Genomic DNA, 11,447 nt, shown 5'->3' on the forward strand with positions numbered 1-11,447 from the left:
GGATTGTTCAAAGCGCTGGTGCACGATCAGCCGTCCCTCTCAGACACAGAAAAGATCGCCCACCTTCAGTCATCGGTGAGTGGACTAGCGCAGCAGACAATTTCTGGCATGTTATACGATGGAAGTCTGTACCACCAAGCGTTGAAAGCCCTCGAGGAGCGGTTTGGTCAAGATGACGATATCATCAAACACAACCTCAACAGCATCTTCAACGCCCCAGACCCGATGGAAGATGATGCAGAAGCGCTGGAAAGATTCCAAGCGACGGTACACTGCGCCGTGACTATCCTCCACAGCATGGGGGCAGATGCTGACCTTCACAGCAGTGATAGCTTGCATCGGACGGTGGAAAAACTACCTCGGGACCTGAGAAGAGAATGGGGAAAGTTCTCGCTGGAACTGAAGCCGACGAGACCATCACTTCTAGACGTGGACTCGTGGCTGAAGACCCAAGTGAAGATCAGCAGAAGCTGTCCCAAGGGAAAAGGGGACGGCGAAGAAGTCGGTGCCAGGCAAAGAAAGGAACGCGCCGGTGAGACCGTCCAAAGACAAACCTTCTTCACAGTCGCGATTCCAAAGCACAAGCAGATGTGCTCGGCATGTGAAGGCCAGCACGATCTGCAGCAGTGTCAGATCTTCATCGGGAAGTCTCCTGATGCCAGGCTCAAACACGCATTCAGCCAGAGATTGTGCCTCCACTGCCTCAGGAAGGGCCATCGCGTGGTAGACTGCCGAAAGGCAAGGCGCTGCGAAAGGGATGGCTGCAAGTACCGACATCACGCCCTTCTCCACGGCAGTCGGCCAGTCAGGTCGCGACAACCTGATGACCCAGTGTCAAAGCCTGATGCAGGCAACGATGGAGCAGACGCAGCAGCACCGGGGGCGGCGCATGTCCTCGACCCAGATCCGGCGCTACAGGTGATGTTTGTCCAGAGCAGAGTCAGCGCTGGAGAGCTCCTGTCCGAACAGAAAGGGGAATCGCGATCTACAGGAGCTTCCAAGACAAAACACAGCCAGCCAGTGCCACAGTCTCCAACACGACTCCAACACGCCGCGGGACATGCGGCCGCTCGCCCGCGTGACCCAGGTGTTGCCGGGACCAGATGGATGAGTCCATTCTGTCCAGATCAAGGCGGCAGGACGATGCGAGGATAGATGGCCCGGCGTCAAGTTTGAGATGCAGGAAGTGAAGTGTGCAAATGCTGAGAACAGTCATGTAAATATGTGTATCATGTTCCGTTTGCGCCAGCCGGTTAGTGCGAGCCGACGATTGTTCCCTGTCCGGACCCCGTCCAGTCGAGACCTACCAGCCGATACATCAGCGGCGGTACTGTGAGTAGTGTTCTCGTAGAGTCGAACACGGGGGGCGGGATGTGACCGCCGCATGTATGAATGCTTATGTATGTGCACCGGCTATGGCTCGTCGCCGGCCAGGTAGACCGCCGGGACCGGCCGGCCGCGAGGGCGCCGGCCGCCCGGGCCCGGCCTGACCGGGCCGCCTGACCCTTCCGCCGCCGCGCAGCCTGGGAGGGCCGAGACCGGCCCCCCTGTTTTTGACGGCGGCGTCTGGAATGTGTATTGTCCACGCCGGCGTCCCCGTCCCAGGCATGCGCGCGGACCGGCCAGGTGCGGCTATTTTTGTGACCGCCGCGCGTCGCTAGACGTGTTTTTTCTTCTCCCTTCGTTTCCGGATCTATTCAGCCTCCCCACCTGTGCTATTCTTCGTGACCCCATTTCTCGCCATATTTAAACTGATGTAAACATGTTTCTCGTCCTGTTCTGTTCTGGCCTCCGCAGCGTGCGGACGTGCCTCTGTCCTGTCGTAGCCGTCGCACCGTTCGTTGGACACCGCAATATAGAAATACCTCTTCAGTGCTGTGTCGGGAAGTGTGGAAGCAACGAGACACATTGAGCAACAGTGAGCGGGCGGAGTTAGAATCGGGCGTGTGCGGCACGTGCGCAACTCTTCATTCTACACAAGTTACCTTACCTTCACTCCTCTACCTTTCCTGGTCTGCTGAATTGTGGGCCTCCTTGTCGCTTGAATTGTGACTTCTATCTCTACTCACTTAACCTTCCCATTTTACCCTTCCTGGTCTGCTGAATTGTGGGCCTCCTTGTCGCTTGAATTGTGACTTCTATATCTACTCACTTAACCTTCCCATTTACCCTTCCTGGTCTGCTGAATTGTGGGCCTCCTTGTCGCTTGAATTGTGACTTCTATCTCTCACCTGTGTCACGCTGAATTGCCGTGGCTCCTGGCTGCTGAATTGTGGCCATCCTTCATATCCGATCGATCTGCCTAAAGCCCTTCGCCTACTTGTGTTGAATAGGGTGTGCACGAGTTTCATTTCACCCAAATGCCGTGGACCCGCCGGTCTGATTAGCCCCAGAAAGGAGTGTTTACAGTCCGCTCCGCCAGAGGAGAGTCGGGCGCCGCGCGGAGCGGTGTCCCGTCGAACACAGGCCGGCGCGCGGCCGCGACATTTACTGGTCCTCCGGGCCGGATCCATCCGGCAACATGTCAGCAACAGGAGAAACAGAACAGCCTCCTGCAGCAGACCTGGAAGAGAGCGTCCTTAGAGAGGAGCGTCACGAAGGGGTGAGTGAAGAGTTGAAAGTGCTGCGCCGGAAAAGAGGACAGAAGTTAGCAGCCTTTTCCCGCGTATGCCACAGAGCCGAGTCCATCATCGCCGTTCGTGGAAGTCGCTCAACCTTAGAAGGATTGTACGCGACAGTCGATGCGGCGTTAGAAGGCATCATCACAGCTAATGATGCACTGGAAGCCTGCCTGTCGTCTGAAGCAGATAAGGCTGATGCAGAGGAGTACTGTGCTAAGGCAGAACGTGATAGAGAAGATATCGTTGAAAGAATCACCCAGCATCTAGCAGAGCGCAAAGATGAGCCACCATCAGAAACTGGATCTGTCGTTTCTGTCGCTCAGAAGAGCCAGACGAGTGCCGTCTCAAGAGCATCTCAAGTCGAAGCAGAGGTTGCATCAAAGATTAAAGCACTACGCCTACAGCAGCTTAAGCGCAGGCAAGAAGAACAGCGACTGCAAGAAAGTCGAGAAGAGGAGAAACAGCGCCGCAGGCAAGAAGAGCAGCGCCAGGAGAGAGAAGCCGAAAGACGAAGACAGCTTCAAGATGCTGAAGATGAAGCTGAAGCAGCCCAGCTCGAAGCTGATCTGCGTAGAGAGCTCAACGATGACTTCCAACACGAAAGGAGGAACGATTTCGAAGATGAGCTGTTTGCAACAGAAGAAGCCGGATACAGAAGTCATCAGCGAGAAGTACAGCCATCGTTTGAAAGGACAACTACCGCACCAAGCCATGAAATGGAGGCACGTCATGAAAAGCCGGTCAAAGGTCCAGGATCTCACCAGATGAGGCACCACACGTCATGGATAGGAGAGCTGCGCAGTCCGCGTCAGACCCAGCGCGCAGAGAGTGCAGCTCCGTTTTCAGCCTTCGCGAAGAGTATCCCAAAACTGACCCTTCCGACCTTCAGTGGTAAGGCGTCAGAATGGCCGAGATGGAGCGGATTGTTCAAAGCGCTGGTGCACGATCAGCCGTCCCTCTCAGACACAGAAAAGATCGCCCACCTTCAGTCATCGGTGAGTGGACTAGCGCAGCAGACAATTTCTGGCATGTTATACGATGGAAGTCTGTACCACCAAGCGTTGAAAGCCCTCGAGGAGCGGTTTGGTCAAGATGACGATATCATCAAACACAACCTCAACAGCATCTTCAACGCCCCAGACCCGATGGAAGATGATGCAGAAGCGCTGGAAAGATTCCAAGCGACGGTACACTGCGCCGTGACTATCCTCCACAGCATGGGGGCAGATGCTGACCTTCACAGCAGTGATAGCTTGCATCGGACGGTGGAAAAACTACCTCGGGACCTGAGAAGAGAATGGGGAAAGTTCTCGCTGGAACTGAAGCCGACGAGACCATCACTTCTAGACGTGGACTCGTGGCTGAAGACCCAAGTGAAGATCAGCAGAAGCTGTCCCAAGGGAAAAGGGGACGGCGAAGAAGTCGGTGCCAGGCAAAGAAAGGAACGCGCCGGTGAGACCGTCCAAAGACAAACCTTCTTCACAGTCGCGATTCCAAAGCACAAGCAGATGTGCTCGGCATGTGAAGGCCAGCACGATCTGCAGCAGTGCCAGATCTTCATCGGGAAGTCTCCTGATGCCAGGCTCAAACACGCATTCAGCCAGAGATTGTGCCTCCACTGCCTCAGGAAGGGCCATCGCGTGGTAGACTGCCGAAAGGCAAGGCGCTGCGAAAGGGATGGCTGCAAGTACCGACATCACGCCCTTCTCCACGGCAGTCGGCCAGTCAGGTCGCGACAACCTGATGACCCAGTGTCAAAGCCTGATGCAGGCAACGATGGAGCAGACGCAGCAGCACCGGGGGCGGCGCATGTCCTCGACCCAGATCCGGCGCTACAGGTGATGTTTGTCCAGAGCAGAGTCAGCGCTGGAGAGCTCCTGTCCGAACAGAAAGGGGAATCGCGATCTACAGGAGCTTCCAAGACAAAACACAGCCAGCCAGTGCCACAGTCTCCAACACGACTCCAACACGCCGCGGGACATGCGGCCGCTCGCCCGCGTGACCCAGGTGTTGCCGGGACCAGATGGATGAGTCCATTCTGTCCAGATCAAGGCGGCAGGACGATGCGAGGATAGATGGCCCGGCGTCAAGTTTGAGATGCAGGAAGTGAAGTGTGCAAATGCTGAGAACAGTTATGTAAATATGTGTATCATGTTCCGTTTGCGCCAGCCGGTTAGTGCGAGCCGACGATTGTTCCCTGTCCGGACCCCGTCCAGTCGAGACCTACCAGCCGATACATCAGCGGCGGTACTGTGAGTAGTGTTCTCGTAGAGTCGAACACGGGGGGCGGGATGTGACCGCCGCATGTATGAATGCTTATGTATGTGCACCGGCTATGGCTCGTCGCCGGCCAGGTAGACCGCCGGGACCGGCCGGCCGCGAGGGCGCCGGCCGCCCGGGCCCGGCCTGACCGGGCCGCCTGACCCTTCCGCCGCCGCGCAGCCTGGGAGGGCCGAGACCGGCCCCCCTGTTTTTGACGGCGGCGTCTGGAATGTGTATTGTCCACGCCGGCGTCCCCGTCCCAGGCATGCGCGCGGACCGGCCAGGTGCGGCTATTTTTGTGACCGCCGCGCGTCGCTAGACGTGTTTTTTCTTCTCCCTTCGTTTCCGGATCTATTCAGCCTCCCCACCTGTGCTATTCTTCGTGACCCCATTTCTCGCCATATTTAAACTGATGTAAACATGTTTCTCGTCCTGTTCTGTTCTGGCCTCCGCAGCGTGCGGACGTGCCTCTGTCCTGTCGTAGCCGTCGCACCGTTCGTTGGACACCGCAATATAGAAATACCTCTTCAGTGCTGTGTCGGGAAGTGTGGAAGCAACGAGACACATTGAGCAACAGTGAGCGGGCGGAGTTAGAATCGGGCGTGTGCGGCACGTGCGCAACTCTTCATTCTACACAAGTTACCTTACCTTCACTCCTCTACCTTTCCTGGTCTGCTGAATTGTGGGCCTCCTTGTCGCTTGAATTGTGACTTCTATCTCTACTCACTTAACCTTCCCATTTTACCCTTCCTGGTCTGCTGAATTGTGGGCCTCCTTGTCGCTTGAATTGTGACTTCTATATCTACTCACTTAACCTTCCCATTTACCCTTCCTGGTCTGCTGAATTGTGGGCCTCCTTGTCGCTTGAATTGTGACTTCTATCTCTCACCTGTGTCACGCTGAATTGCCGTGGCTCCTGGCTGCTGAATTGTGGCCATCCTTCATATCCGATCGATCTGCCTAAAGCCCTTCGCCTACTTGTGTTGAATAGGGTGTGCACGAGTTTCATTTCACCCAAATGCCGTGGACCCGCCGGTCTGATTAGCCCCAGAAAGGAGTGTTTACAGTCCGCTCCGCCAGAGGAGAGTCGGGCGCCGCGCGGAGCGGTGTCCCGTCGAACACAGGCCGGCGCGCGGCCGCGACAGCTAGCTTGAATAAAAATGTCACCCCCGGGCACAGGGGATGGCAAGGTAATTTATAAAGGTAGTTTACGCAGGTTAACTTAAATAATGACAGTCATTGTCAGATGTCCATGACACTTTTGGCAGGCATTTCTTCCTTCAACCCAAAACTTCGCCTCCGCACTAACTTTAATCCATCCGGTTTAACCACCTGAACCAAGTCATTTCCCTGTCCCAGATCGCAGCTATGTCCCATTTCTAGCCCCACCTTACTCCTATCTACTATACTATTTGTGAAATGAAACTCTGTCTGTGTGAATGTGTGTTTGCACCGTGCAGAGGGGTGCTTTGACGCCGTGCACAGGTCAAACGGTGCGGTCGATTGGGCTGAAATTTTCGCAGGGTGTTGATGACGTCACGCGCACGTGCAGTGTCGAGGTTCGGGTCCCCGGGGGTGGATGGTTCGCACGTGGCACGCGCTGGAAAAAGGTGCTTTTTCTCCAAATTTTGCTCGGCTCTCAAGCTTGCTTCAAGGCATCGGCAGCCGGGTTCAATCGCCTTTGACAATCAAATGCATGACGATCGGCGGCGGGTGCCTCTCATTTGCAGATTGGCCAAGTTATTTATTTTGATAAACAGAGGCGAATGAAGGTGTTGATTTTCGGTAAATAAAGACAGTTTTCAATGCGCTTAACCGAATGCACCGCGTTTGCCGCAGTGCGCCACATTTGTCCACATGCGCTATTTTTGCCCCAAATCGCACAACTTTGTCAAATATGGTCCGATAAAGGTGCAATTCGGTGGAAGGATGCATGGCAAAACGACAGACACAAATGCGCCACTTTTGTCGCAATGCGCCACATTTGTCACTAGGCGCCATTTCAACCAAATACGATTAAGAATAATGGAATGACACGAGTAGGAGAAGGGTTAGGAACTCTTTTTTAGTTAATCAGTTAATCTGATAGTCTGTGACCTCACATGACCCAGTGGTAGTGGTAGGTGTAGGTGTAGTGGTAGTGGTAGTAGTATTGGTAGGGGTAGTGGTAGGGGTAGTGGTAGGGGTAGTGGCAGGGGTAGTGGTATGGGTAGTGGTAGGGGTAGTAGTAGAGGTAGTAGTAGGGTAGTGGTAGGGGTAGTGGTAGGGGAAATAGTAGGGGTAGGGGTAGTGGTAGGGGTAGTGGTAGGAGTAGTGTTAGGGGAAGGGGTAGGGGTAGTGGTAGGGGTAGTAGTAGGGGTAAGGGTAGGGGTAGGCGTAGTGGTAGGAGTGGGGGTAGGGGTAGGGGTAGGGGTAGTGGTAGGGGTAGTGGTAGGAGTAGTGGTATGGGTAGAATTAGTAAAAGTGTGGTACAGGCCGATACAATGTGACGTGGTGACCTATACGACCTGGCCTGACCGAAGGTGACCTGGCCTGACCCAGTGTGACCAGGTTCTGCTTCTAGACGGCTCATCGGTATGAATCAGACACCATTCGAAAGCGAACTGGCTGCTGCGTATTTTATGGCTACGCCGCGAAGCAAGTGGCGCAGCCGCTTGTCTACTATACTATTTGTGAAATGAAACTCTGTATGTATGTGTTTCTGTCTGTTTGCACCGTGCAGAGGGGTGCTTTGACGCCGTGCACAGGTCAAACGGTGCGGTCGATTGGGCTGAAATTTTCGCAGCGTGTTGATGACGTCACGGGCACGTGCAGTGTCGAGGTTCGAGTCCCGGGGGGTGGATGATTCGCACGTGGCACGCGCTGGAAAAAGGTGCATTTTCTCCAAATTTGCTCGGTCTTCAAGGCATCGGCAGCCGGGTTTGATGAACTTTACAACTAAAATGCATGACGATCGGCGGCGGGTGCCTCTCATTTGCAGATTGGCCAAGTGATTTATTTTGATAAACAGTGGCGAATGAAGGTGTTGATTTTCGGTAAATAAAGACAGTTTTCAATGCGCTTACACAAATGCACCGCGTTTGCCGTAATGCGCCACATTTGTCCAAAGCGCCTTTTTTGTCGCAAATTGCACAGCTTTGTCAAATATTGTCCGATATAAAGGTGCAATTCGGTGGAAGGATGCATGGCAAAAGGACAATTACAAATGCACCACTTTTGTCGCAATGCGCCACATTTGTCACAAGGCGCTATTTCCATCAAATACGACTAAGAATAATGGAATGACACGATAGGAGCAAGGTTAGGAACTCTTTTTTTAGTTTATCAGTTTATCTTATAGACTGTGACTTCACATGACCCAGTGGTAGTGGCAGGTGCAGTGGTAGTGGTAGTGGTAGTGGTAGTAGTATTGGTAGGGGTAGTGGTAGGGGTAGTGGTAGTAGTATGGGTATTAGTAGGGGTAGTAGTAGGGGTAGTGATAGGGGTAGTGGTAGGGGTAGTAGTAGGGGTAGTGGTAGGGTAGTGGTAGGGGTAGTAGTGGTAGGGGTAGAAGTAGGGGTAGTGGTAGGGGTAGTAGTAGGGTAGGGGTAGTGGTAGTGGTAGGGGTAGAAGTAGGGGTAGTGGTAGGGGTAGTAGTATGGGTAGTGGTAGTGGTAGGGGTAGTGGTAGGAGTAGTGTGGTAGGGGTAGTGATAGGGGTAGGGGTAGTGGTAGGGGTAGTGGTAGTAGTAGTGGTATGGGTAGAAGTAGTAGAAGTGTGGTACAGGCCGATCCAATGTGACGTGGTGACCTATACGACCTGGCCTGACCGAAGGTGACCTGGCCTGACCCAGTGTGACCAGGGATGACTATCTTGACCTGACTTGACCCCGTACGACCCAAATTTCATCCAACTAAGCCCTCAGAATAGTTACTATGTTCAAAATTTTCCTCTGCACGTTTCCGTCCATATCTCTGCTTCCAGACGACAGACCGATTTAAATCAAACACCATTCGAAAGCAAATTGGCTGCTGCCGCATTTTATGGCTACGCCGCGAAGCAAGTGGCGCAGCCGCTTGTTCTCCACAACTATTTGCCGTGAATTTGATGACTTTCGGAACGAGAATCTCAGACTATATTTTAACCGGGTGAGGAGTTCCTCTCTCCGTTCGACGCTCTGCGGCGCCCTGTAGTGAGCACGACCAACGTACGACACTGTAATCAGTCTAGATATCATCGTGACATAGTTGCCCACTCTACGCTATGCACGCTTTTGCCTTAGCTCCAAACATGCACCAGCCATTCGTGAAAAACAGGTCCCGATTTTACCAACTGTAGTTTGCGCCATCTATCGGTAGGATTTGAAGCTCTACCTTCGGCCTACCGATATTATCCTTCGATACGGCGCACACAAAGCACGTTTATAAAAACGAATGATACCGTGACAAAGAGCGTCTTCAATTGCCCCGGTGACACCAATAAACTTTCGCCATTTACGCACCCCGAAAGAAATATAGCCGATCACAGCGCGCAGACGGCGCCCGGTAGATGGCAGGCCCGTCGATGTTTTTCAGCAGCGAGCCGCGTCTGTCCGCGACCAGGCGTCTGTCTGCGACTAGCTCTGCCCTCCGCCGCTAGATGGCAAATGTCAGATTTGTCGCTCATGAGTATCGAAAACCAAATAAACGCGAATAACTTGAATGAGAATGATAAAAGAGCTAGAATTTTACGGAGATTGTTGAGACACACGCTATGGAACCGCAATGGAACTATCAGTATTCACTATTTCGGTCAGCATTTTGTGCAAACGATCGTTATATTGGTACGATCTTGAAACGTCCAAGTTGATTAGTCTTCTAAATAAGTTATTTATAAGGAACGCCTGCAAGCTAACATTCAGGCCAGGTAACATGCTGCCGACGGTGCGTGATTAAGATTATTGTGGCCACCAGCCGTCCGTGCGGCTAACGACGGAATTATCATCTTTCTTGGGTATTTCGCCGGCCGCCGGCAGCGCATATTCTCAGTTTCCGCAATATTTTCAAGTGATTCAAATGCAATCATCAGAACAACTTTTTCCTGGCCACCGGCAGTGCATGATCAACTCATGTGATGCATTTGCAATATCTCCCAGCGATCAGAGTACGGCACCACCGTTATATTTTCAAGTGAATCACGACTTTTGCACAAATACCAAGGATGCAATGTTATGATATATTCTGACCCCCCCCCCCCTCCCTGAACATGTCAGCAAGATGAGATCTCAAGTAGGTACGTGAGTATTTTGCCAAGCTGGCCGACGGCCGGAACGCTTGACAGGTGCCGCCAACTGGCGGCAGCATCTCATGCCACCTAGCGGCCGGCCGCCGGCCGGCTCCAGCGGCCAGGCCACAGAAACGGCGAAGCGGCAGACAACCGCCGTGACGTCACTGGTGGCCGGCAGTTCATATGACGTCACTGGCGGCTGACAGCATTTCGTTGTTACTTATATCTCAGCTTCTAGATGTCAGATCGACACCGGACAAGCGCCGATCGATCACTTGAAAGTACCAAGTGCTTTTGCGAGCACCAAGCAAGTACCAAGTACTTTTGCAGTACCAAGCAAGTACCACTTTTGCAAGTACCGAGTACTTTGGCAAATGTTAAGCAAGTACCAAGTACTTTTGCAAGTACCAAGCAACTACCAAATACTTTCCCAAGTATCAAGCAAATACCGAGTACCTACTTTTGCAGCCTAAACAGGTTGTTCGCGAATATCTCAGCTTCTAGAAGGACGATCGACACGGGACAAACACCATTCGATCCCAAATTTTTCCCCGAATCATTTTATGGCTAACGCGACGCGTAGCGAGCGCAGGACATCTTGTCTACTATACTATTTGTGAAATGAAACTCTGTCTGTCTGTCTGTTTGCACCGTGCAGAGGGGTGCTTTGACGTCGTGCGCAGGCCAAACGGTGAGGTCGATGAGGCTGAAATTTTCGCAGGGTGTTGATGACGTCACGCGCACGTGCAGTGTCGAGGTTCGAGTCCCGGGGTGTGGATGGTTCGCACGTGGCACGCGCTGGAAAAAGGTGCTTTTTCTCCAAATTTTTTCTCGGCTCTCAAGCTTGCTTCAAGGCTTCGGCAGCCGGGTTCAATGGACTTTGCAACTAAAATGCATGACGATCGGCGGCGGGTGCCTCTCATTTGCAGATTGGCCAAGTTATTTATTTTGATAAACAGAGGCGAATGAAGGTGTTGATTTTCGGTAAATAAAGACAGTTTTCAATACGCTTAACCGAATGCACCGCGTTTGCCGTAGTGCGCCACATTTGTCTAAAGGCGCCATTTTTGTCGTTTATCGCAAAACTTTGTCAAATATGGTCCGATAAAGGTGCAATTCGGTGGAAGGATGCATGACAAAACAAGTACAAATGCACCACTTTTGTCGCAATGCGCCACATTTGTCTCAAGGCGCCATTTCCACCAAATACGATTAAGAATAATGCATAGGCGCGGGAGCCGGGGGGGGCAGTGGGGGCATCTTGCCCCCCCCCCCCCAACTCTGGGGCCGTGGGGGCGGTGCCCCCACAGCTTTGAGACG

At 53.0% G+C, this 11,447-nt stretch overlaps 1 protein-coding gene across 1 annotated transcript; it reads left to right on the forward strand.

Moving 5' to 3' along the window:
- The first annotated feature begins 2,521 nt into the window (after positions 1 to 2,521).
- On the forward strand, positions 2,522 to 4,463 carry LOC122376413 (trichohyalin-like). The gene is made up of 2 exons (XM_043356282.1): positions 2,522 to 4,073; positions 4,339 to 4,463. The coding sequence occupies exons 1-2, from the start codon at positions 2,522 to 2,524 to the stop codon at positions 4,461 to 4,463; spliced, it is 1,677 nt and encodes a 558-aa protein (XP_043212217.1).
- The last annotated feature ends 6,984 nt before the right edge of the window (positions 4,464 to 11,447 follow it).

The sequence above is a fragment of the Amphibalanus amphitrite genome, unplaced genomic scaffold (assembly GCF_019059575.1).
Source record: "Amphibalanus amphitrite isolate SeventyFive unplaced genomic scaffold, NRLGWU_Aamphi_draft 002128F_arrow, whole genome shotgun sequence".
NCBI classification, from domain to species: Eukaryota; Metazoa; Arthropoda; class Thecostraca; order Balanomorpha; family Balanidae; genus Amphibalanus; species Amphibalanus amphitrite.

Bases quoted from the DNA above. Each gene is read 5' to 3' on its own strand.
- LOC122376413 (XM_043356282.1), top strand. From the start codon at position 2,522: ATGTCAGCAACAGGAGAAACAGAACAGCCTCCTGCAGCAGACCTGGAA. The intron at 4,074-4,338 runs GTGAGACCGTCC...TCTCCACGGCAG, and splicing joins GCAAAGAAAGGAACGCGCCG to TCGGCCAGTCAGGTCGCGAC.